The sequence below is a fragment of the Lontra canadensis genome, unplaced genomic scaffold (genome assembly GCF_010015895.1).
Source record: "Lontra canadensis isolate GAN:19392208 unplaced genomic scaffold, GSC_riverotter_1.0 scaffold146, whole genome shotgun sequence".
Taxonomy (NCBI): domain Eukaryota; kingdom Metazoa; phylum Chordata; class Mammalia; order Carnivora; family Mustelidae; genus Lontra; species Lontra canadensis.
The window spans coordinates 1,563,396-1,590,620 of record NW_022631140.1 but is presented as its reverse complement, the minus strand read 5'-3'; the positions used below and the strand labels follow the sequence as shown (position 1 = coordinate 1,590,620).

The 27,225-nt window shown below is 49.0% G+C and overlaps 1 protein-coding gene across 2 annotated transcripts in view; it reads left to right on the top strand.

Annotated features, from left to right (window-relative positions):
- The window catches only part of PRKCB (protein kinase C beta), a 322,491-nt gene that overhangs the window by 145,766 nt on the left and 149,500 nt on the right, over positions 1-27,225 (top strand). For both annotated transcript variants that reach the window (XM_032843947.1, XM_032843946.1), the window contains exons 4-5: positions 20,499-20,610; positions 20,966-21,094. In XM_032843947.1, the coding sequence (XP_032699838.1) occupies positions 20,499-20,610; positions 20,966-21,094 (241 nt within the window). The remainder of the gene's footprint in view (positions 1-20,498; positions 20,611-20,965; positions 21,095-27,225) is intronic.

The window sequence follows — 27,225 nt, the reverse complement described above, 5'->3', positions numbered from 1 at the left end:
ATTTTTTGGAAAAGCTATGATGTACTTTAGAGAACTGGGAGAAAACCAGAATGATCAGGCCAGCTGTATCTGATTCTGGTTCTTGTGTTTCTTTGGTTTTAAATTCATATTCTGGAAGAAAAAAGATTGTTTGGTCAAGTTCACGTCACTTAAGTAGCCCTTGCTTGGGTCTTTACACTGTTCCCTCCAAGCATAAACATGGTAAACACAGTTGGGTGGGATGGCTTTCAAAGGGAAAATGAGGCATTGCTAAAAAAAAAAAAAAAAAAAAGAAAGAAAGAAAGCAAGAAAGCAAGCAAGCAAGCACAGAGGTTTGGCGTATCAAAACGACACATCGCCACTGCGATTTTTAAATGGTACTTTGCAGAACAGGGTTTGTAAATGGTGCTTTGCAGAATACAGGTCGCTTGAGGGCTTGGTTGAAGTCTGGTTTTAGCAGGCTTACAGATTATTTGGGGAGCCTGCTAAAACCAGACTTCACCTGAAAAAATGCAGACAAGAGCCAGGAAGTAGGCATTTTAAAGTCCTTCAGGTAATTCTGATGGGTAGCTGAGTTTGGAAACCAGTGAAAGGCAGAATTGTACTGTGTCTACGAAACCCAAGTGGTTGTGTTTGAAGACCGCAGGTGCCACTGACTTACTGGCGGGATCATCTTGGGCCAGTGACCTGACTTCTGCCTCAGTTTCCCCATCTGTAAAAAGAGGATCAAGTGAAGGTCAAATGAGTTAATCCACGGTAAGGGCTTCGTGCCATGCCTGACACAGAAAGCACGCTAATATTCTCACCACTGACGGTCCTCTCAGGTCTTAGAGGGCGAGTTTCCAAAGTCCCGGCTTATTGTTGGTATGGCATGTATCTGTCGTGCTTGCCACGAAATGGAAATACATTGACAGCTCCCATGCGCTGCTTGGAGGGAGAGTCTTATACAAGGATGGCCGTGTGATGAAGGGTGCTTCTTCAACCTCCGTGGAGCAAGTGCCCCGCGCTCCCTCTGCTCCCCTTGGCCGTGTGCCTGCCGAGGCTCGTGCCGTGCAGAAGCCACCATGGGGAAGTCAGAAAGAATTGCTTCTCCATACCCCTTTGTGTCTCGCTGTCATAAAGGCACAGCGCTTCCCGCTGTGGAGGAAAAAGCAAATCCGTGATGTGTGGCATCCTGAGAACAGAAACCAACTGTTTCTCCTGTGCAGAAGGGGCAGGGTTGCCGTGATTTGAATGAGTTGCAGATGTCCCGTCTTATGAATTATTTTGGCTTCTTGTGGTGGGGGGCGGACCAACCTCAGAGCCTGATAAAGGCAATTTCCCAGAGATTTAGCCTGTGGAGCCTGAGGGCTTGAGGAAAGCAGAGAAATCAAAAGGCAGATGACCGTGGAGAGAGGCAGCCTGCAGGGATGTGAAAGGCTCAGTCCCTGAGTCCAGAGCCCTCATTTCTAGTCTCCCTACTGTCTCTAACTTTTTGTATTCCCAATGGCTCCCCCTACCTCCAGTGGCCTGGAATTCTAGGATTTCTAAATGCAGTATTTTAATTTTAATTTTTTTAAGTTTTATTTTTTATTTTTTTTTTGTAATCTCTACACCCAACATGAGGCTCAAACTCACGATCGCAAGATCGAGAGTCGCACACTTTTCTGACTGAGCCAGCCAGGCGCCTCTCAATACGGTATATTTAAAATACAGTAACATCCAAGAGCCGGCATTCATAGATCTAATTCTGTTTTAAGCATTTTATGTAGAATCATTCTTTATTCTTCCTCATGCTCCAGATAATCCCATTGTTATCACCCCCATTTTACAGATGAGGAAACTGAGGCACTCAGAGACTAAGTGACTTGCCCAGGTCACATGACTTGTGAATGGTAGAGCCAGGATTCGAACCCAGGCAGTCTGGCCCCCAGGGCCATGTTCTTACTCAGTACCTCAGACTGCCTCATAACCTCAGCTGTGTCCACCTAGACAATCTCCCGAAAGCAGACAACCCTCTTCTCTGCATATCTGCCTTTCCAGATATGCATCCCCCGAAGCTCTGGGACCCAACAGCCTTGGCCCTGTTTGTTCCATATGCATGTGGACGTCTGTCCCAAGCTGGACCGATCAGATTCTGAGAATTTAGAATTTGGAATTAAAGGTGCTGGTTCTAGTCTGCAGGGGTCACAAAGTTTTTTAAAACCGTTTATGGTGCATGGAAAGCATCCATCTTGATGAATTCCCACACAGCAAACATTTCTCTGGAACCAGAAGCCCTTCTGGGTTTCCTTCTACTTCCCCCAACCCAACACCTTCCATCAGAACAGTGACCCAGGCCAGCAGGAGTTTGCTGGCTTTTTTTTTCCTTCTGTTGAACTATTTATTGTCATTTTATTTTATTTCATTTCATTTCATTATATTTCAGAAAGAACACTTAACATAAGATCTACCCTCATAACACACTTTTAAAAAGATTTTATTTATTTATTTGTTTATTTGGAGGGTGAGAGCATGAGCAGGGGAGGGAGGGGCAGAGAGGGAGGGAGAGAGAATCCCAAGCAGACCCCGCACAGAGTGCAGAGCCTGACGTGGGGCTCAATCTCATGACCCTGAGATCACATCCTGAGCTGAAATGAAGAGTTGGACGCTTAGCCGACTGCGCCCCTAAGACACCCTCCCCCCTTACCACACTTCTAAGAGCACAAAACAGTACTGCTGACCACAGGCACGATATTGTGCAGACCTCTAGTGCTTATTTGTATTGTTTAACTGAAACCTGATGCCCATTGATTGGTGACTCCCCTGCCGCCTCTCTCCCCAGTGTCTGGCAATCATCATTCTCATCTTTGATTCTATGAGTGTGACCGTTTTAGACATCTCATCTGAGTGGAATTAGGCAGTATTTGTCTTTCCGTGTCTGGCTTAGTTCATGGACATCACGTCCTCACAGGTCAGCTACGCCCCATATATTAGTATTTCCTTTTTTTTGAAAGCCTGAATAAGATTCCATTGCCTGTATATGCCACACTGTCTTTATCCATCCGTCTGTTGGACGCTCAGGCTGCATCCACGTCTTGGCTATTGGGAATAGCGCTGCCGTGAACATGGGGGTGCAGATATCCCTTCAAGATCCTGATTTCATTTCTTTTGGATAAGCATCCAGAAATGGGACTGCTGGATTAGATGGAAGGTCTATTTTTTTTTTTTTAAATTTTGTGAGGACCCTCCCAATGAGCTAAGGACCCGAATAGACTTTTCTCCAGAGAAGACCTACACATGGTCCACAGGCACATGGAAAAACAAAAAACGCTCAATGTCACTCATGGTCATGAAGTGCGAATCAAACCCACAATGAGATGCCACCTCACACTGGTCAGGGTCACTGTTAGCAAAACAAACCCAAAAGACAACACGTGTCGGCAAAGATGTGGAGAAATTGGAGCCTTCGTGCACCGTTGCTGGGATGTAAAATGGGGCCACTGCTTTGGAAAACCGTGTGCCTTCTTTTGAAGTCTGCACAAATAGAATTATCCGGTAGACCCTCTCTCTTTTTTTTTTTTTAAAGATTTTATTTATTTATTTGACAGACAGAGATCACAAGTAGGCAGAGAGGCAGGCAGAGAGAGGAAGGGAAGCAGACTCCCTGCTGAGCAGACAGCCTGATGTGGGGCTCGATCCCAGGACCCTAGGATCATGACCTGAGCCGAAGGCAGAGGCTTTAACCCACTGAGCCACCCAGGCGCCCTGACCCTCTCTTTCCTTTCTCCTACGCTTTCCTCAGTGTTCTGTTTGTGGCCCGCCTGACTTTGGAAGGACGCATTCCATTTTATATATCAAGATTTCCAACTTCAAAACCAGCGGGGGATGGGGGGGCTGGCAGATCAGTAAATGAGTCAGAGTGTCCGTCTGGGGTGTGTGTGCACCCCTTCTGGGAGGAGAAGCCTCTACCCCACTCCAGTTTTGTTTTTGTTTTTGTTTTAATTCCTGCTTTTTTAAAAGGCCAAAGTCCAGCAGATTTTTTCATTTTTCAAGGGAAGTCTGAATCTTCTAAATTTAGATGTTGACAGATAACCTGAGAATGACAACTGTGGTGTATTTCAAGCACATTTTTGGGGACTGGGGTGCTGTGCGCCACAGGTTAAAACCTCTACGTTTGTAGGTGTGAACTGTCCATGGAAGGTCTCTCCCACCCTCCTGTTCCTCCTCCTCCTCCTCCTCCTTCTTCTTCTTTTTTTCTTTAAAGATTTCGTATTTATTTACTTGAGAGAAAGACAGAGAGAGACAGAGAGATAGAGGCCACAGAGGGAGAGGGAGAAGCAGACTCCCCACCAAGCAGGGAGCCGGATGTGGGGCTCGATTCCAGAACCCTGGGATCATGACCAGAGCTGAAGGCAGACACTTAACAGACTGAGCCCCCCAGCCGCTCCCCGCCCTCCCACCCACCCCACCATCGTCCTTCTAAAGGGAGAAGAGAAAATGTAGATTTAGTCAAATGAGCCTTCTCTGGGGGAGGACAGAGGGAGCTGCGGTCCACTGCGGGAGAGCCTTAAAAGTATGCAGAGTTCCCTTGATCCTGGCGGCTGGATGGAGCTTGAAACCGGTTGGAGCACTGGCTTGCCCTAGCTCTGGATCCTGCCCGGTAGGGAAGCAGGTGCTGCCCCTGCCGTCTGCTGTTCTATCATTCTCCAAGTCCCGTGTGATGGGCCGTGGCCCTGGCAGGCCCTGGCCTCTTCCGAAGGCTTTGAGAGGGGGGTCATTCGTCACTCTGATGATTATCAGGTGCCTCTGGCTATCAGGGGCTGCATAGACACTTTCAAGGGCTCCCCTTGGCTTCTTGTGTTTGGTCAACAACCCTCATTATCAGGCCTTGCTCTTCTAATTCTTCTGAACTGGGAGAACCAGGCCTGTTCAGATCTCACTGTTTCCAGATACTGAAAAACACGTGAAGTGTTTTTGGCATTTACATGGCACCTTCCCCTGAATTCTGGGCCGAAATGGGTTCTCCTATTTTTAAACAATTTTTTTTTGGGGGGGGTTGCATTTTTAGCGGTAGTTTGGGAATGAGGGCAGAGGGAAATGTTTGGGCTCAGGTTCATGGTCTTGCATGTTGAGAGTATGGACTCTGGGGTGCCTGGGGGGCTCTGTCAGTTAAGCATCTGACTCTTGCTTTGGCTCAGGTCAAGATCCCAGGGTCCTGGGGTCGAGCCCCTCCTCAGGCTCTGTGCTCAGCAGTGAGTCATCTTGAGATTCTCTCTCCCTCTCCCTTTGCCCCTCCTGCTCATGCTCTCTCTCTCTCAAATAAATAAATCTTAAAAAGAAAAGAAAGGAGTGTGCCTGGAGCCGGCCTGCCTGGGTTCGAAGCTCAGCTTCGCTACTTACTAGCTGTGTGACTTTAGATAAGGGGCTTACCCTGGCTGTGCCCCCATTTCTAAATTTTCAAGATGAGGATGGTCACGTGCCTACTTCCTGTTGTATTAAACAAGTTGTGAGTATTCAATAAGGTCATGTATGCAAAAAGCTTAACACAACGCCTGGCATATTATGTAAGTGCTTGACTCAGAATCTTGGACCTGGTTTTGCCTTCAGTCCTGCCTTTGCGGTCCAGGCTCTGCTCCTTAAATCTGTAGCTCAGCCCTCCCTCATGCAACGTTCTGTCTTTGCTCTTCTCCACCCTTCAGCTGTGATTTTCCAGAATCCTGCTGAGCAATGGTCCGCTCTTGGGGCTTCTGCTTCTGTGTTCCTAGACTTCTCCTACCCGCCTGTTCTCTCCATTGTCATCTCCTCACGCACCTCCTGGCTAGTATTTATAGCTAACATTTATATAATGCCTATCCCATTCCAGGCACTGTTCTAAGTGATTTATGTGCACGAACTCACTGAAACCTCACCCAGGAGAAAGATCCTCTTTCTGGGCCCATCCTACAGAGAAGTTAGCGGACTTGCCGGGTCATGTGACTAATAAGAAGCCGAGTCTGAGACGGGACCTCAGCCCAGGCTCCTTCACCCCCGCCCCCAGACCAGTAGCCTCTGGCTCTGCGTCCTCGCTTCTTCTCTGTCCCACCAGCCTGTCACCTCCACACTGCAAAAACCAGATGTGGTCATGTCATCATCCTTGCCAGAAACATGTCAGTGGCTTCCAGCTGGTCTTGAGGCAAAGCTGACAGTGCGATGAGGCTGCTAAGCAGGGAGGTCACACGTCTCCCTTCCTTTGCCCTGCTGGCCCATCCGCATACCTGCTTGTGCAGTTGCATTGGAATCTCATAGGGTTTGTGCCCCTGTTTTTTCTCAGAGTCCCCTTTGGAAGAGAAATTGTAGGATCACCCTACCAGGAGGCCCTCGATGCTGTGGTCCCTCGCTCCTCCAGCCCCTCACTGACCGTGCCCTTCCTCGCCCCTGAACTTCCTCCTCGAAACCTCGGGTCTTCCCTGCTCCCCCACACTAGGTGGTTGCATTTGCCGCGCTCTGTGCTGGGCTCCTGTCTCTTTTCTTTCCCTGAGTTCAGTGAGGCTCCATTCTGGTTGTGTATCTCATTCGTCTCTGGAGCTGTAGACCCCGGTACCGGTGTCTGGGCCCATCCCAGACTCTCTGATTGATTCAAAGCCTCCCAGTAGACTTTACTGTGCATCCAGGGTTAAGAACCTTGCTTGACTTGAAAATCACCTTCCAGACCACAGCTCAAGTATCACCTCGTCAGGGAAGCCCTCCCTGACCTCCCTGACCAGGTCGAGGTCCCCCTAGTTTTTTTTTTTTTTCTTTTAAAGATTTTATTTATTTATTTGACAGACAGAGATTACAAGTAGGCAGAGATGCAGGCAGAGAGAGAGGGGGAAGCAGGCTCCCCACTGAGCAGAGAGCCCGATGTGGGGCTCGATCCCAGGACCCTGGGATCATGACCTGAGCCGAAGGCAGAGGCTTTAACCCACTGAGCCACCCGGGTGCTCCCACCCCAAGTTTTAACTCTTAGAGCACCACATACCTCTCCTTGCTGTCCCAATCACAGGGTGACTTTACATTTACTTACATGTTGGTGACAAAGAGCCCAGATTCAGCATCCAAATCACTAGCTGTGTGACCTTGGGCCAGTGACTTTATATCTCTGTGCCTTAGTTGCCTCCTCAGTGAAATAGGGATAATAACCGATCTATTTTACTTGATCAGTGAGGGTCAGGTGTGTTAATTATATGTAAAGTTCTTAGGACAGTGCCTGACATATGTTAGCTGTCACTCTCATACTAATACCTTTGAGCCTTGAACAATATGGGACGGGTCCGGGTGAACACTTAACGCATGATTGTTTGCGGTTCAGTACCATAAATGTAGTTTCTCTTCCTTGTGATTTGTTTTTATAATATCTTCTTTTCTCTGGCTTACTTTATTATAAGAATATAATGTATGATACATGTAACATACAGAATACAGGTTAATCAACTCTGGATGTTATGCATAAGGCTTTGGCCAGCAGGTCATCCGTAGCCTAACCGACTGTTGGGAGAGTCAAATTTCCCATGCGTATTTTCTTTACTTTTTTTTTCTTTTTTTAAGATTTTATTTATTTATTTATTTATTTATCTATTTGACAGACAGAGATCACAAGTAGTCAAAGAGGCAGGCAGAGAGAGGGGGAAGCAGGCTCCCCGCTGAGCAGAGAGCCTGATGTGGGGCTCGATCCCAGGACCCTGGGATCATGACCCGAGCCGAAGGCAGAGGCTTTAACCCACTGAGCCACCCAGGCACCCCTCCCATGCATATTTTCAACTGCTTGGGTGGTTGATGCCCCAACCCCCCCGCAGCTGTAATTATTACTCCCCCACTGGAATCTATGAATCTATGTTGGGGGGGGGCGGTCAGAATCTGCTGTTTGATCACTGCACACGATCATGTGTGGGCACGTGGCAGGCCCATCGTGGCTTCCATAACTGTGGTGTACAGTGGCGTCCCAGTGATGTTCTTGGTCAAGAAGAGCGGACCAGCATGTCTAGAACTCAGCTTCGTCAGTTAGGCTTCTGGTCTCTATGGACCTAATGATTTAGGATCCTCGTTTCTGGTGATAAGGTTCATTAGGATAAGAATCTCTAGGGTCTGTTGGGGCCCAGAGTCCCGGGTGCTGATGGTGGCCTGGCAGGCATTGGCTTCAACAGTCTCCCTCACGTCCTTCGGCATGAAGGTTCTTTCTGCTCCTCTGAAATGCAGGCTTGGGTACACCGAGGGCTCCCGGGGCAGAGGGAGCTGTCAGGAAGCTGGGCACCATGCTTCACATCCAGAAATCAAACTGACAGCATCTTTGCAACTTGAGTGACCCCTGTGTCCTGGTCTTGCTTTTGGGCGACCCTCACTCAGCAGGGAGAGGGGGTGCTTCTCCCTCTGTGGACTGATGACACCAGTGAGGGAGGAAGGACGGCGAGGGGCAAGGCGGTGTGTGCTTGTGCTGTGGCTGATGGAGGATTTACATACTGCCGGGCTGCGACCTGTGGCCATGTGGCTGGTTCCTGAAAGACGGCTGTCCGCTCAGAAAAATGAAATCACATGGCGACCTCCCCAGGAAGAGGTGGGCAGACTCTGAAGGGCCGGGACCGTGAGGTTGTCAGAACCTGAAGGCCCCCTGGGGAATGCCCTATTAGCCCCACTGTTTTCTGAAGGGAGAACTGAGACCAGAGCCTGGAGTGACTTGCCCAAGGTCACAGATGGAGTTTTCATTTTAAGTTAACGTTTATGGTTTCATGACACTGTGCTACAGCACAACACATAATCATGACTTCATTAATCCTCAGAGACCTAGAAGGCCGGGAACATTCCTTATTCTATTCAACAGACACATAGTCTTCACTGAGCAATCTCTTACACATGTTAACTCCTTAACTTTTTGTGAGCATGCAGAGCTATTGTCATCATTCCCACGTTCAAGGCAAGGACACTGCAGCACAGAGAGGTTAGGTAACCTGCCCAAAGCCACACAGCGGGGAAGTTGTTGTGTTGGGATTCGATGCCAGGCAGGCAGCCTTGCCGTGCAGGGCATACGAGTCTGATGTAGTGTCTCTCCACATGAAGCTCTTGACTCCATTCTACCGGTGGGAAGAGCAAGGCTCATATAGCATAAGTAACTTGCTCAAGGCTGACAAGTAACAGAGCTGGGATTGAATTCAGATTCTCTAGCTTTGGAGTCTGACTTATGAGCTCTCTACTAAATTCCCTCTCCCCAGATCTGGGGGCTCCTGGCTGAGGCATCTGAGCTGGGGACAGGGAATGGAGGCTGAGGCAGAGCTTGAAGTCAGACAGATGACTGTGGGACGGTGTCACCAGGTGTCTACCTGGATTGAAGCGGGACCCCATGCAGTGGGTTGGCGCTCCCTGGGGCCGGGACAGAGGACAGAGACTTCTCTCCAGGTTTCAGATCCTAGCTCACACTTCACTTCTTAGGGAAGTCACCCAGACCTGTCTGCCCAGCTGTGAGCCCCTCAATGAAACTCTGGAAGCAATGAGAGCTTCTCTGCTGTCGTCTGAAGTGTACATTTTTTTGTCATTCTTTCTCGTTTCCTCGGAATGAGGCTGGGAGCCCATGACTGCAGACCCTATGTCTGATTCTGCTTCTCAAGCACCTGATACACTCAACCAATATCTGGTGACTAAACAGATAAATAAATGAATGGGCTCTTGCTTGAGTAGAAGAAATCAGTGTAGGAAACCCAGATCAAAGTTCAAGAGGTGGGAATGTCTATGGGGTTTATTGGGACAAGTTACAACTCAGTCGACATAGGGATGCCCTGGTCAGCAATAATGAATCATTAATAATAAGATCTGGTATTATTTACTGAGTACCTGCTGTGTGTCACGCAACTCTTTTAAAGGCTTTAGGGAACTTACACCCCATGACCATCCCCGGAAAATAAATATCACCGTTATCCCGAGTTAACACAAAGTATGGAGCCTTTAAGCAACATGGCCAAGGACACAGACAGGGGGAGCTGGCTTTTGAATCCAGATAACCCTACCAGGAGCCTCACCCTTTAAATACCTACGAAATCTCCTCTTCGTGGAGTATGGACTCCCGCACCTGCTGGCAGGGTTGGGGCTTCTCATGCTCTGCTGACTCAGGTACCAAGTTGGGACCCAGCCTGCCTATTGCATGGTTGAGATATTGAGACCACTTAGGGTTGGAGTTGGCTTGTAAGTGCACGCAGCCTTCCAGAAGAAGGAAGGTGACTCCTGTTTGCCGTGAGAATGAGGCCACCCTCTTCTGCCCGAGGGTGGGTCTCTGTTTCTCTCTGAACCTCAGTGCATATGTGCACCTGCTGTTTCATATGGTCTCCCGCTGTTGTCCCAGTCGGTGTTGGGATCCAGCACGAGTGACTCCTGGGCCAGCGAGTAGTGAGTGGGGACTGTGGGGACTCTCAGACTCTATGCCCCACTCGAAGGACATGGCTGGGACTCACGTCCAGCCCATGGCTGCCCCCAGGAGAGCTGGGCCAGTTTTACTAGTTCTGAGCTGCTCACTAGGTTCTGTGGAAATCTAAGCGATGCAACGGCCCACAGAAAATCGTGGCTTCCCACTGCTGTGAGTCTCACCCGGAGGCCTGGAAATGCATCCCTGGGAGAGGTTCATGTGCTTGCTGCGGAGAATGGCCTCATCAGGTTAGGAACCACTGACGTAGCTAATGAATTGAGATTTGTTGAAATAACATGTAAACCCTGGAAAAGAAGACCAGTTTAACATTAGTGGCAATGAAGAAAAGTTTAGAAAAAGCAAGTTTTCTGGAAGGACATAAAGGACTCAAATACTTGTAAATTCATCCCCGGCTCCCCCCACCCCCCCCCCGCCCTCGTCCATCCCCTGCTAACCCGGAATTGACATCACCCACCTCGCCCACCCACTCCCTTCGCTCAGCTCTAGCTCCCAACGCTGCACTGTTTCTCATTCAACTTCTGATTGGCCTGGTTCTTCCTTCATAAACTGCACGCCACTGACCAGACCTTGGTTCCCTCAGCGTTGGCTGGAAGTCTGAGGTCAGACGCTCTCCTGTCCACTGGGCTGATGCTGTAGGTAGGCAAGTTTCTGGAAGGACAATAAGCAGGGTTGGCCAAGATCGGTACAAGTTGGAAATCAATGTGGGTGAGAATCAGCACGAACATTTTCTTTTTTTCTTTTTCTTTTTAAGATTTTATTTATTTATTTGACAGACAGAGATTACAAGTAGGCAGAGAAGCAATCAGAGAGAGGAAGAAGCAGGCTCCCCGCTGAGCAGAGAGCCCGATGCGGGGCTCGATCCCAGGACCCTGGGATCATGACCTGAGCCGAAGGCAGAGGCTTTAACCCACTGAGCCACCCAGGCGCCCCTCACCACGAACATTTTCAAAGCGGACAGTAATGCTGGGAGTAGGGGTGGGTGTGTATAAAATGCATGTTTTCAGATGCTCAGATATAAAACTATGACGTATTAAAGTAACAGGGAACCGAGGCGGGGCTAGAGAGAAATCAGTGGAACATAAGAGAAAATTTAAAAGTGAACAAAGGCTCGATGAGATATACGATAAAAGAGGCATTTCAAGTCAGCAGGGAGAAGATACATCCCATACGTTTGTTGTTACAACTGGCTACACATTAAGAAAAAAAAAAAAAATGAAGGTCTTTCCTCAGAGCTCCTGCTAAGATGAATTCCAAGGGAAGTACGGATTTCAGCGCAGAAAGTGAAACTGTAAAATGTTGAAGAAAATACTGGGAAGGACTTTCTAAATTTAACAGCAGAGACACAGACTGTAAAGGAAAATGGAAAAATTGGCACTTTAAATACACACACACATACTTGCCTTATTATATGTTGAAAAAAGAACAACAAAATTAAAAGGCAAATGAAGAACTGGGAAAATATTTACTGCCTATATCTTAGGTGAATGATTCACATGCTTAATCATTATATAGGAAATGCGTTGTGAATCATTTAGAAAGAAGCTTGAATTTAAATACAAAGGGTATGGACAGAGAATGAATGGTAACGGTGAGCATGTATTAAATGTTTATTTCCACCAGGGACTACTAGGCAGTTTTCATACATTCATTCACTGAACTCTCATCAACTTAGGAATTAGATATTATTATCCCACTTTCAGACAAAAGGCCAGCGAACACTTAAAAGGGTTAAGGAACTGGCCCCAGCATCAAAAATCTAATAACTTCCAGAGCCTGGGCGTTAGGTTTGAAGGTGGCTGTTAATTAACCCCTAATATTGACATGGACTCCAGTGCCCCTCTTAATGCAGGAAATCCTATTTAAAATTCTCCCCAAGTTTACACAACAGAAGCACGGCCTTCCAATCAATTACTTATTTGCAAAGGGGCGGAGCCTGGAAGAAGGCATGGCGTATCCAACTCACCTGGCTCCAACCTTTGCACAGCGTTATCAGCTTGATTGACTGATCAGCTCGATTGACTTCCTTCTCCAGGAACGATATCAGAGATTTTTTTTTTTTAAAGATCTAATTTATTTGACAGACAGAGATCACAAGTAGGCAGAGAGGCAGGCAGAGAGAGAGAGAGGGAATCAGGCTCCCTGCTGAGCAGACAGCCCGATGCGGGGCTGGATCCCAGCACCCTGGGATCATGATCTGAGCCGAAGGCAGAGGCTTTAACCCACTGAGCCACCCAGGTGCCCCCAATATCAGAGATCTTCACCAAATTACAGTCCCCTAGCCCTTTCAATGGCGGGGCCCACGTGTGTAATTACAGCTTCTCACGTGACCCGCTTCATGCTCCCCAAACCTCCATCCAGGCTTCCCTGCTTCTTTGTCTCTTGGGAAGCTTTGGTATTTTGTTTACCCTTTGGGGTATGCCCCGGGCCATCGTGTTACTGGGCACGTGGTGGTACCTACTGTGAGATTTTTTTTCCCCCTTGTGGAGAACCCCTTAAATATTCTACTTTCCATCAGAACTATGCAAAGATCTGTTCAGAGAAGTCCTGCTCCCTATTCATTTTGTTTCCTTCTGCCTCCATCCATAAACACTTCTATTAGCTTCTCTTACAGTGTATCCATCCAGAGTTCTTCTACGTGGGTATGGGTACTGTAGAATATAGTTACTTTCTAACCCCGAGTCACCTTCTCACACAGAAGGGAGCATGCACTATAGACGCTTCCCGAGTCACCTTCTCACACAGAAGGGAGCATGCACTATAGACGCTTCTGCACCTTGGTGGTGGTGGTTGTTGTTGTTGTTTTCAGTTTGACTTAAAAATATGCCCTTAAGATTTCTCCATATTAGTGCAGAAGACGCGTTCTTCCGTATACCTACCTGAGCAGTATGCCACCGCGTAGCTATGCTATGATTTATTTAAGCAGCTCCCTACCTACGACACTTGGTTTATTTAAAATATTTTGGCTGTTATAAATAGTGCTGCAGTGAGCAACCTGTATGTGTATTTTATTTCCTATGTATGCAGGTTGATCTCCAGGATAAATTCCCAGAGTGGGACAAGTGGGTCACCGGGGAAGAAACACTTGTACTTTTCACAGATAGTGCCAAATAGCGATTGGCCGGCCCACCAGGGAGATGTGTATCTGTGTCTCCCCAGCTTCTCAACGGAGACGACTGGGGGGCACGTCTTAAAATTTTATTTTAGGAGTTGGCTTTTTCACTTTAAGGTGTATTAGAAAAAAACATAATTTGCACATTGATCCCACGAGTTCACACTCTTACAGGGTTTCACTTTAAAATAGTTTTATTTATGAAAAGGGCACGCTGAGTTGAAGAAAAATGGCATGCACACATTATAGGTAGTATGTGGACATGCAGAATTATGACAGCTCAAGACCGAAGTTTGGGAGGTGTCACTCTGATGATTTGTTCTCATGGGAATAATGAAATAAAGAGCTTGTACTTCTTGTGTGGGGGACGTTGTGCTGGGAGCCAATCCATTAAGCCAGGCCATGAAATGCACATGGCACCAGAGACTCAGAGAGGTTAAGACAGTTGCCTGAGGTCACACAGTCAACCCCAGAGCCCCTGTTTGTAACTTCCCTGTGTTCTGACGGTGTTTCCAACTGGGATCTTCAATTTTACCTGGCCCTTCTGCCTCCTGGGAAATGTGCCTTCAGGGGCTTTTGTGGCCTGTAAATTCCAGGGATGACACAGTCCATATTTCCAGGTTGCTCTTATTCCTCCTCTGACTGATGTTGGTGTGCGTTTTTTCGGCCTCCGTGCTTAAATCCAGCTTCCCGATTTCCTGCAGCTTTGCCTCAGCACAGCCAAATTTCAGCCCACCTGTGAACAAAGCCACACAGCCCATTCAAACCGAGAAAGGCTATTTTAGGCTGTGACTTAGATGTTTAAAGATATTTTTTTCTTCCTTTTGGTTTCTGATCTGTGCTTCCTTCCTCCTTAGCTGCTTGCGCCTGGAGTCAGGTGACGAGGCAGTGATGCTGAGCAGGGATCTGCCCATCCTTTGCGCCTGGAGGTTGGGTATTCGTGGTGAAGATTCTGGCTTGGGGGTGGAGGTAGAGATCCCCCAGCAGCCCGTTCCCAGACGGGGCTGTGCTTGTGTGAGATGAAGGTTGCCATCGTCTATAGACCCCCACTCCCCCGTCAAGTGGGAGACCCTCTGGGGAGGCTGACGAGCAGGCAGGCAGCCAGGTGGCACGCCGGGGTCCCCACTCAGCTGCCTGGCAGACTTGGATTTCAATCCTGGCTCTCCCATTTTCTTGCTTTGAGACCTTGAATACATTACCTCTCTAAGCCTCAGTTGGCTCATCTGAAATACCAGGGTACTAATAACTCTCCCCCCGCCCCCCGCCCGGCCATGGCAGAGACTCAATGATGTGATACAGGACACTTAGCGCAATGCTTGGGGGACAGTCCATGTTCGATTCGAGGTGGCAGTCACAGTCCGATAGTTCATTATTATTTTGTTCTTGTGATTGAACAATCTGTGAGAGCAGGATCCGAAGTGGAAGGAAACTTAGAAATCCAGGCTCACCTAGCAGAAGGCATGATGGAACCTCGACCGTGAGAACTAGTGGGGAGAGGAATCTTGCCAGGATCTTGTAGAAGCGTGATTCCCAGGGTGGAGGAGATGACCTGGGGACTCTGGAAATCAAGGGCTAATCCTGGGTGGGGACACTGTAGCTTCAAACCTATTTCTGAATGCGTTTGACCCTGAGCCAAATGAACTCATTCAGGAGGTTAGGGGCTGTGTTCATGTGTAAGTTCTCAGCTGGTGGACCAGAGGGAGAGAGGGTGGGGGGTCTGAGTGGGGTCATAAACCCACATTCCTACAGGGACCCGGTGGGGAGGGGAAAAGGAAGCATGGTATGAGACAGTAGGGAGTGGCAGGGACTGCAGAGGACTGGAAGTCTTGTCCCTATCTGCAGGGGGTGACCACTGCTCAGCCCACAGGGACGTATGTCCAGTGTTGCTGTAACTTGTGATTTTTCAAAGGAGCCAGAAGTATAAATTTTTATCTGACATTCTGTGATTTTTTTAAACATAGTGCATTAACTTGAACTTTTAAGAAGCACCATATGGAGCAAATACAGCATGTTTGCAAAGTTGATAATGGCCCCTGGCCTCCAGATTGCAACCTCTGAGCATCAAGGAGGACCTGGTCCAGGGATGGGGATGGGCGACAGACGGACTGGAGGAGACCCAGCCTGTGTGGGCTGGGATGCTGGGGAAGGTTCCGACTCAGAAGCTTCATGGATCCCCAGGCTCATCCCAGAGCTGGTCAGTGGCCGCAGCCTCCAAGGCTGGGAAGGGGATGTCTTTTGGTTAAAGGCCAGGCCGATATTTAACCTGAATGTACCAACACTGCTGTATCGGTTCTGATAATACTGAAATACTGGAAATATTGAAAGGCTGATTGATAAATAGCCCCAGGCCCTCTGAACCTCCTCTTTCCACCACACCCACTTCTTACCGTGCCAGCTCCTTGCCCCCCCCCCCCCCCCCCCCCCCCCCCCCCCCCCCCCCCCCCCCCCCCTCCCCCCCCCCCCCCCCCCCCCCCCCCCCCCCCCCGCCATGATCTGGCAACCACAGAGTTAACTCCCAGCAGAGCTAAACCTGCTGCTCCTTCTGATTGGTCAGTGAGCTGTACCTGAGCCGAAGTGATTAAAAATATCTTGACTCCCATCCCCGGTTGCAGGGAATGTGCGTACTTGGATGGGCATAAGCACCAAGGACACAGGGGACACAAAGGACACAGGAAGAGTCGATGGAATTGGAGGACAGGATGCCAAGCCCCAGAGTGACTGGAACCAGGAGCTCCATCCCTTGGGGCATGTGGCCTGTTGTCTTTGTTCCTCTGTGTTCCTTGGAGCCCACTGTAAAAAAGGGCCACATCAGCCCTGGAGCTGCCTGTGTTCCTGACTGCTGGTGTCCCATTCACTAAACATGTGAGTCATTTGAGCCAAGCGCCTACCTTTCCAGCAGTCATCTGTGTCCCGGAGAGTGGGCCGTCTCGAAGCACAAACCCATCCATCTCATAGGCGGCACTGGGCATGAGCAGGTACCCTTTAAGATTCTCCTTGAGGATCCTAGGGTCATGGGGCCCCCTGCTGTGGGACTGTGGCTTTATCCCAAGTTCTCCCAGGTAGCAAGAAGGAGGAGGGCAGAAGTGAACAGAGGATGACCTGGAGGGTCTGAGGGTTGGGTGTGTGTGTGTTGGGGTGGGGGGGGGCTGGTACAACTTGAACCCTCCTGAAAGCCTGGGCCGGGGTGGTGGTGGGGGGGGAGTGGCAAGGTTGGAGGGATCTGCAACGGCTTCTAAATAAACCAGAAGCAAACTTTCCCCTGCAGTGTGCTCAGTTGGCCTTCCTTTCTCCTGTCTGGCTATAATCTGCCTTGAACAGGGCTCTCCAAGTCATTTTCTAGAACAGCACATGCATGGCTCAGGGCCTTTCAGTGGTTAGCAGCAATGACAACAGCCCCCAGCTGCCACCGCAACTCAAACCTCTCCATGTGTGCCAGCAACTGTGCGAACTGCTGGGCTTGCTGATGCTGGGGAGCTGGGGGCAAGTCCCTTTGCCCCTCGGTCCTCATCTGTGAAACGAGTGTAGTAAAGTACAGACTTCCGAGGGATGTTAGAAGGATGAAACGAGTTAAAGCCTGCCTGGTAAATCCCTGAAAGACAGTTCCTGTGTGAGTAAATGCTTAATAAATACAAACTCTCGCTCATTTATTGAGCACCTTCTATATGCCAAGTACAGTATATGCCTGGAGCAAAATTCCCTTATGTTGCTTGTAACTGAGCATCAGAGAGATGAAATTAACACATGTAATCACAATCCAGTGATTTAAATGCCATGAGGGAGAAGATCTGGGAGGGCAGGATATTGGTGGGGTTTCTTTGTTTGTTTCTCTCTGCCATTAGAATGTGAATTCAGTGAGAGCAAGCATTCTGGCTCCTTGCTCACACTCGTATCCCCCGTGTCTAGAAAGACCCTGGCTCTCAGTAAAACATTTGCTGGGTGAATGAGTGAAGGAAGGAAGGAAGTGCCACTGCAGCTGGACTGGAACAGAAGGACATTAATGAAGTTGGGGAGGGAGGAGAGAAGGGAGAGAAGCTTGGTGTGTCCCAGATTCAGAGCCAGGCAGAGCTGGCTGTGAATCCCAGCTCAGCAGTGGGCCAGCTGGGTGACCTGGGGGAAAATCTCTGTCTCCCTAGTCTGGGCCCATTTCACTGTCACTAAGATGGGAACGAATAACACCTTCCAAATGAAATATCGTGAGGACCGGAGAAAGTGCCTGAGAGACACCCAGCATACACTGGGCAGCTCTCAGGAAATGTTTCATTTACCTTCCCATTCTTTTCTTTCTTCCTTCCTTTCTTTCTTTTTTTTTTTTTTTTTTTAAAGATTATTTATTTATTTATTTGACAGAGATCACAAGTAGGCAAAGAGGCAGGCAGAGAGAGAGAGAGGAAGGGAAGTAGGCTCCCTGCTGAGCAGAGAGCCCGATGTGGGGCTTGATCCCAGGACCCTGGGAAAATGACCTGAGCTGAAGGCAGAGGCTTTAACCCACTGAGCCACCCACGCGTCCCTTACCTTCCCATTCTTTGTGCCACCCGGCATCTCCTCTTGTTGAAGAGACATGATGGGGAAGAGAAGGTTCTTGGTAATATCTAGTCAGAAATGCTCAAATCCTTCTCCCTGAGATATTCCAAGGAGATGTATATGTGGAAGAAAGGAAACCCAGCAAAGAGGCCATTTATTATTAGTCGGGATATCGTCCCAAATCTCCAGGTCGAGCTCATGAGTCTCTTGGAGACTCCCTTTTTCTATGCTAGGTATGCCTAAGGAAATGTAAACCATAATCAAAACAAATTCTTGGCTATACGCCAGGGTCCACGTATCAGGGAACTAGAAAAGAGCACAAAAGCCAAGGAGAGAGAAGTTGCCACAGGGTTTGGGGCTGAGCTGACCCAGGCCACTCATCCCAACACTTTCAGGGCTGGACCATGGGATCTGAAGCCAGCAGCCTCCCGGGAGCGAGAGAGCTACCGGAGAGAAAGAGAAAGATGGCAGGTGCGCCTTTACACACGTGTGCAAGCACCACCCACTGAGGCGGGGCCAATCAGTGCCTTGGAATCTGACCAACCAGATCTGCTCTCCTACCTCGCCTGGAGCGGGGAGTGAGAGCAGCCGTGAACTCCCCCTACAGGCCAACAGCGGTCATAAACAGGTATTTCCTTGGAGGAGGGTTGGAGGCACTCCTCAGCTCTAAGGTGAGCGCCCCAAAAGCCTTCAATGATGGAAGATTTTTTTTAGCCAGGCTTACATTGAGATATTGTTTTCATGCAGGGGAAATTCACTTTTTTTTTAAACATACAGTAAAATTCAGTACAGTTTATATATAGAACATTTCAGGAAAAAACACTCAACACTTTAACAGCACATAATGTAATATCTACTTATTGTGTGTATTTATTTTCACTTGTTTATTTTCTGTCTGTTACTAGAACATCAGGTTCAAGTAAACACACGATAAGCTGAACGAATGAGGGAAGAGAGGGGTAGCATATAGCAAAGACCGTTGTGTCAGATCAGCCCTGGGTGGGAATCCCAGGTCCATGCTCTCCAGCCTCTGCTGCACATTGTTGCACAGAGAAAGCAACTTTCAGGCTGGCTTTGGGACAGGTGGGGATACTCATCACTATACTAATGAGGACAAGCCCTTGGGCTGGCTTTGGGAAAGAGAAGAAGGAGCTCTGTAGTTAGGCCAGTGATGGAAGAGCAGCTCTTGAGTAAGAAAGATAACATGCAGAGCCAGAGGGGCATGTCTGAGGGGCATGAATGAGTCCTGTGTCCTGAGAACAGAGTGTGTGTTTGGGGAGACATAGCTGAGGTTATAAGGGAGATGTAATAATAATGCAAGAGCTTATACCACTTATGGGCTGCCAGGTGGTTCTATGATCTCTACACAGATGAATCCATTTATTCCCAGTGGGCTAATAAGCTTGTAGCATTGCCATTACCTTTATTTTATTATCATTTTTAAAGATTTTATTTATTTGTGTGAGAGAGCATGAAAGAGAGTGAGAGCACAAGCAGCGAGGAGGGGTAGAGCGAGAAGCAGACTCCCCGCCGAGCAAGGAGCCTGACATGGGGCTTGATCTGAGGACCCTGGATTCATGACCTGAGTTGAAGGCAGACGCTGAACCACTGAGCCACCCAGCACACCCATTACCTCTATTTTATAGACAAGGACACTGAAGCACAAAGAGATTAAGTAACTTGCCCGAAGTCATACAGCTGAGAAGAACCCAGATTATGCTCCAAAGTCTGTACCTTGAAGCTCTGTACTATACTGCCAGGTTATGAAAGGCATGTTTGTTAGGGAACCAGATAAGCTGCTATAACAAATAGCCCCCAGATATAGTGACTGAGGCAAGACAGAAAGTAGGTTTCCTCTCAGATATCTGCCCAAAGGGATGAAGTCCAAGACTAGTAGTGTAGTTCTGTCCTTTCAGCACCGGTCTCCAGGTTTGGGTCCAAGGTGTTTGGGGCCAGGGAGGCTTGGACACTTTTAAAGAATGGGTCTTGTTGGAAAAACCAGGAGGCTCTGCCACAACCTGCATTGGACTTTGAACTCTGGTCTGTAGGGGATGAGGTACTAGAAAATGGCCTTTAAGCAGGGAGGTTTTATGCTCAGACTCGGGTTTTAGTTCACTCCAGAGCCTTCCAGAGGCATGCTCAGAGGATAAGAGGGGAAAAAATAGGTACAAAGGGACCTGTTTAGCTGCTGTCTCTGGAGTCCTTGCTGCAGGCAGGAGTCAGGAGGTTGGGCTCTCAGGTGGAGGACTGGTGGCACAGGGATCTGGCTGGGGCTGCCGTGGGAGCCAGCTGCTGTCAGAGTCATTCGCTCATTCAAGCACTATTTCCCAAATGCATATCTGGTGCCCTGCCCCAGTGATGGTCCTAACAGGGGTGAGGAGTGCTGGGGCGGCTACAGTTCTCGCTGAGTTCTCCAGGGATACTCCAAGCAGAGTGTTACTTGGATACTCCAGTCTTTGACTGGCCATGCTGACACTGGCCTCTTTTGTTTGTTTCTCTTGGCCTTAGGACCCCCGGAGCAAACACAAGTTTAAGATCCACACGTACTCCAGCCCCACGTTTTGTGACCACTGTGGGTCACTGCTGTACGGACTCATCCACCAGGGGATGAAATGTGACAGTAAGTACATTTGCTCAGCGGCTTCCTCGTGGTTTGGGAGTCTGGGTCCACAGCACGTTCTCCCAAGTCCCGGCTGGGCTGGTGTGCGGATTGTCTGTTGCTGAGTAATGAGGCCCCCCCCCCCCCAAATCTGGTGGCATTGAAGATGGTGATGCTGGCTTCAGAGCCATTCGGGTAGGCACGGGTCGGACTCAGGCTGAACCCTGAGGCTTCAGGGAGGACGGACAAAGTCCCACCTCCTCTGTCCGTCCGGGCCTGGGGGTGGATGGGGGGTGGGAAGGGGTTGGAAGAGCCTTTCGGAGGACACGGGGCGGGAGGGCCCCAGCCTGAGCCGCGCCCTTCTCTGCCCTCGCAGCCTGCATGATGAACGTGCACAAGCGCTGCGTGATGAATGTCCCCAGCCTGTGCGGCACAGACCACACGGAGCGCCGCGGCCGCATCTACATCCAGGCCCACATCGAGAGGGAAGTCCTCATCGTCGTCGGTAGGTGGCGCTGGGGATCCGGCGCCGACTCCGCGGGTCCGATCTGTGCGTTGGGGGAGGAGAAACTGCTGGAGGGATGGGCAGGGCGGGGGTGGGGGGCAGGGAGGGGACTGCGTGACCCTGCCTCCCAACCCCCCTGCCCCATCACAGTCTCTCCTGGCTGCAGGCACCTGCACCGGCTGGAGCTCAGAAAGACCCCACTCCACCTCTGCCTCTCCCTTTCCTACTCTTGCTCAGGGTGTGGAGCGTGCAGTTCTCTTTCTTTTGTTACGAAAACCTAGAAGGAATGCTTGGTGCTTCTGCAGACTTTCCCGGTGGGGAGAATAGCCTTGGTGACAAACACCAAATTCCAGATTGTGACCACTTGGGCAGGAGGTGGGGGGCAGTACCTTGTGCATCCCTGGGGGCTTTCTGTTTATTTGAAATAATTTTTTTTTTTTCTTAAACCTGACAGCGACTACGTGGGTCCCTGTTCTATGATTCCCTATACTTTTTGCACTCCTGAAGTGTCTCCTAATAATAAGAAAGACGTATAATACAGCCAGTGGGAGGGGTGCAGGGGGACTAGGGGAAGACAGGAGCAGGGCATGTGTGGCTCTTGGAATGGAGCATTCTAGAACTACTTGGCTCTGGCATGTGAAGCCCCAGCAAAGTAGAAACCTGGCTTTGCTGGACTGGTAAATACTCAGCCATAAAGCTATGGTAAACCCCACACCGAACCAGACAAGAACGGGACTAAAACTTCGGAGGAATTCTCTTCTTAATGCTTGTGACACAAACTATAGACTTCATAACAAGTCCGTATAAGCAAGGTTTTATGACTGGGTAACTCAGGAAACTGATCACAAAAGGGACTGATTTTGCAAAACTTGGTCTACTTTTGAGTCCCCAGATTGGTTCGGCATCTCTGATGTGTTAAGCCCTGTGCAGGGAGGGGCTTCACTTACACCGCGTAAAACTCCAACAATATGCCTGTAAAATACAACCTTTGTTTTACGTTGGGGTTCGTGATACCCAGTGGGCTCTTGGGAAATGTGCATTCCGTTAAATTGCTTTTTCCTCCAAAAGAAAGGCAAGTGGCTGACTTCTTCCCATGGGGATGTTTGGGGGTCCCCCAGGGAAAAGCAGGCAGTCACTGGTTCTGGAGAGGAGGGTTTTCCTCTCACGGCTGTCTTAGCTTCCTGGTAAAGGAACGGGACAAAAATGAGACCCTGCTGCCCTCTAGTGTCCTTCTCTAGGAACTGTACTGGCTCAGGTCTGTCGCCGGTGGCAGCAGACATTGATGAGAAATCACCCATCCTATACAGGACCTGACTTAGTATAATGCCATTGAAGCCCATCCATTGTTCCCATCAATCAATCAATCAATCAATCAATTATGTGATATGATAGAGGTGTTGGCTGATGCTGTGCAGGAATCAAATCATAACATAAATGTGCCCAATCCACACATCGTATGTGAACGTGCACAGTCATATGCCCATTACAGCTCAGTCGAAAAGCCTTCCACGTCATCGCTTTCATCCTCACGACAACCTTGTGAAATGTGTGTTATGCTCGATTTATGAATGAAAATGCTAAGGCTCAGGGAGGTTAGGTTTCTAAGAACTCACACCGTTAGTAACAAAACAATAACAAAGCCATGGCTAACACCAGAGTTCTTTTAAAATGTGTCCATCACTGTGCAAAGCACTTAGGAGCAGCATCTTGTTTAAAATTTTTGAGCAATTTAGCAATGTGCTAAGTTGTAGCATTATCTTTCTACTTATCAGGAAATAGGCTTGGAAAGCCACACACTTCATCACCTAGGTCTGTTAGACTCTCTAGTATGATATACTAGGTTACTTTTTAGCGTGGTCTCCGCAGCTCCCCCCCACCTTACTTATTTCCTTTGTGGTTTAGCTAGGTTACCTCTTACAGGCATTTCTTGGGGAGTCTTTTTTTCTGATGTGGTACAACACAGTATCTCTCTTTAAATTCAAGGTCAGAGTCTTCCCCCTTCCTCACAGATCTGCTCGGGCATATCTTGATCACAAGCCGATGATTCTCTGGCAATCCCGCTATGTGCCTATGAACCGGGGGTGTATAATCTCCCAGGCTGCGGTACCGAAATGCCACAAACTGGGCAGCTTGAAACAGCAGGAATTTATTCTGTAACTCTTCCAGAGGCTAGGAGTCTGGCATGAAAGTGTCAGCTGAATTGGTTTGCTCTGGAATGCTCTGAGCAGTTTCTTCTGGTAGTTTCCATCAATCTTTGGTGTTCCTTGGCTTGTGGATCCTGGTCTCTGCCTTCATCATCACATGGCATTCTTCCCTGTGTGTCTCTGTGTCCAAGTTTCGTCTTCTTATAAGGATACCAGTCATTGGATTATAGCTTCTCTAATCTAGTATGACCTCATCTTAACCTAGTCGCATTCGCAAAGTTCTCATTTCCAAATAAGGTCACATTCCCAGGTACTGGGGTTGGGACATGACTATATCTTCTTTGGGGGACACAATTCAACCCATAACAAGGAGGCGAGTTGGGGCTCTTTTGTCGTTAGGGACAGAATATGTGCATGTCAGGGATCTGAGAGCATTGATGAATTACCTACCAAGGTTTTCATAGTTTTGGTTTTCCAAGCACTTTGATCCTGGGCCATTCAGTGGAGAGGCAGTGTTGTTAATGTCCTATGGAGGAGGAGCCCAAGATTCAGCGAGGCTGGATAACTTGCCCCGTGTCACATGCAGCACGGGGGGTGAGCATCTGGGTCTCGCGATGTCAGGTCATAGTGGCCCGTTGTGGCCCCTTCCCCGTGCCCGGTGCAGTCAGTGCTGGGAGTGTGCTTGTTGCCTGCCTGGCGATCCAAGAACCTGGTGCTCTGACTGCAGTTCTCTAAGAATAGAGCCGAGATGGAGATTTTCATTCAAGTGAAATAAATCACCAATAAAGGGGCTGCTCATGGGGGAAGAGGAGTCGGGGCAGAGCAAAGAAAGCTAATCGAGAGAACAGTCTCCCTGAAGACAAGCTTCAGCCCAATCCTTCCTCCTGCAGGGACTGGCCTAGCAGGGTCGGTCAGTGCTGGGGACAGAGCTGGGTCTCTCCCTCCCCACCACCCCAGGCATTCGTATGTGGAAGCTCTAACCCAGTGGGATAGTATTTGGAGATGGGGCATTCCTGAGGTCATTAGGGGTTGCTGAAGTCCTACGGGTAAGGTTCTCTGGTAAGATGAGTGGCTTTATAAGAAGTGGAAGAGAAATATATTTCCCTCTCTGCACCATATGGGGCACAGTAGGAAGACAGCTGTTTAGAAGCCAGAAAGAGGGTTCTCGCTGGGATCCTGATATGGGACTTCCCAGCTTCCAGAACTCTGAGACATAAATGCTTGTTGTTTAAGTCACCTAGTCTCTGGTGTTTTGTCAGCAGCCCAAGCTTAGCGGACAGTCGGTCCTTGCTGTAGGCTGCTGGGGTGGGAGGTGGGAAGGTGGGATTACCTCCCAGGCCAGGTGGCTTCTGTGTGGACCAGGGCGACTGTCTGGACACAGGGGCAGCCGTGAGCCCTTAACAGCCAACATTCACAGCAGCTGGGGGGGGGGGGGGCATGGGGCCAGTGTGGAGTGCCTGGATGTCCCTCCAGTCTCCCAAGCATCCTTCTGGTTTCGTGGTTGGGACTCCAGGCCCTCCTGCTTGATCTCAGACAGATGGATCGGAGAGGAGAGAGCCCTCCCTGTCAATGCTAGGCCAGATCACCTCACTCCATCCAGACCGTAGATGCACGCTCGGTGTTAGGACTTTCCACTCACTTTCCACTCCAAAGCCCAGGACGCTTTGCCATTTGCTCTGACTGTTCTCTTGCTCTTTGGAGATCCCATCATCTCCACAAGCAAGTCACAGCTGCTTCTGGAAGATCCGATGGTTTCCTCATCTCTCTTGGCTCCTGAAATCCAGGCTTTATATCTACTGCCAGGGATCTCGCAAGTCAAGGTCGGAATGGAAATCCAGTCAGCTCCCCCTCTTTTAAAAACCCATCAGTGGTTTCTCATTGCTCTCAGAACAGATGAACGTAATGTGGCAACCTCATTCTTGATTCTCTGTCTCTCTCTCCAGATTTTCTTTTAACCCTTCGTCCTGTCCGGGCTGCCCCCCACCTTTGGAATGCTGCACCTTTCTGTTCCTTTCGTGTGCAGTGTTTATCTTTGCCCTCTTGTCTTCTTCCCATGGGTCATTCTTCTCCTTCTTGTAGGCTTCAGCTCGCCTTTACCATCAGGGAAGATTCCCCAAGCTTCCCACCCTTCTAGATGCTCATGGTATCTGGACTTGAGCTTGTGTCAGTGACGGTACTATGGTGGGTGGATTATGTCTCTATCTCCCACTGGACTTGAAGCTCCTTGACAGCGAGACAGCGTCTGCTTTGGCTCACACTCTGCCCAGCACCTCGTATGACGGATGTCACTAAATATGTGGGCGTCAGTGGATGTATATTTGAATGATAACACACTAGAGGGTCCTGATGGATACTGGGACTTCCCAGATGACCCCCTAATCAGCGCTTCCTGAAGTGAGGAGTTGGAGTTCAGCAGATAACCCCTTTCACACGCTTATTCTTGTAGGGAGGAGACCTTACAAAAACTCTTAAGGACCAAGTCCCAGATAAACAGCAAGTATTACGGAGACTGGGACCCACTCTTTGGAGGCATGACCAAAGCAATTCCCTGGGTGATGCAGAAAAGACCCAGAGCAGCAGGACTTGTAAAGTCATAGGAAACCACACGGACCTCGTGGTGCCGAGCATTATTGTGGGAGCAGGCTGTGTAAGGTCGGAAGCACACAGGAAAGCTGTACAGTGCTCCTAGAGTTCATAAAGCCCATGTCCCTACACATATGAACCCCCTTTCAATTCAGTATCTCTCTACTGACGTAACAACTGGTATCCCATTGTTTACATTCCCACCTACATTACGGCCATCTGCAAATCCTTAACCATGTCTGTATTTGTATCCATAATTGTATCTTATGAAAGCTGGGGCTGTTTGGAAAGAAAAGCAGAAAGAACAGTTTTTTTTTTGTTGTTTTGTTTTGTTTTTAAATCTTGGTCTTCCGTACTCCTGTCCAGTGTTCTCACCATAGTATTGTGCTCTACAGAATCCTTCTTAGACAGAAGCATCTCCCAGAAGACTTAGGTCCTCCCAATATTGTGGTATTTTAATCCTTTCCAAGACCTGACATTCTTACATCAAAAGAAGAAGAGCACCAAATAGGCATCAGTTCTCGACAGGCTGTTGAGAAAAGTTGAGGTCATATCTGCCTATGCACCAGCTTCTAAAGAGGTTCCGAAAGCACTCTTTGGAGAAAGGAAATGGATGCTGAAGGGTCACAGAGGACTCTCTTGTCATTTAAAAGACTGTTTCCGGGTAGAGAAGGTTTTGCCATCATGGCAACCCAAACAATGGGAAAAGAGTATAAGAAAACCTATGCGGGCCCTTCACCTTGATATTCCACTTGGGTATCTGTTGTCTAAAACCAATATGGCAGGAGTTGACCAGAAGAGCAGAGAGTGTGTGCTGTGCACAGAGAGGTGAGGTGGGACGTGTGGGGCTGGGTTGGAGGGATTAGGTGTTTACAGTTTGATGAGGAAGATAGCATGTTATAGGGCAGAAAGGTGAGATGAGCTCAGTAGGCATAGGTGTTTGCTCATTCATTCATTCATTCATTCATGGAGGACCTCAGTACCAGTTTGGATCCGATGACCAATGAGATCTAGTCTCCATCCTCAGGGAGCTCATAGCCTGGTGGGGGAGATAGGCCTAGATCGCTGTGTTGCCAAGTGACAAGAAGTGGCAGGGGCGGGACGTGTAGGAGACAACTGTTACGTGTGGCTTCCTTTCCCTGCATCTGGGGTCCAGACTCCTCTAGAATCCATTCACTCCCTCTCCCAGTCATTCACTTGTTCGTTCAACAACATTCGAGTTTCTCCTTTTTGCCAAGCATATTCTGGAGCCTTGAGTCCCAGCAAGAGAGGAGACAGGTCTCTTTGCCTGGATGAACGTCACAACCTTGCCAGTGTTTGGGGACCCTTGAGATCTCTCCGCACCTTTCTTCCTTCTGCTAGCCACAAGGAATCTCATTCTTGTCGGGCTAAAGTCCACTCCCC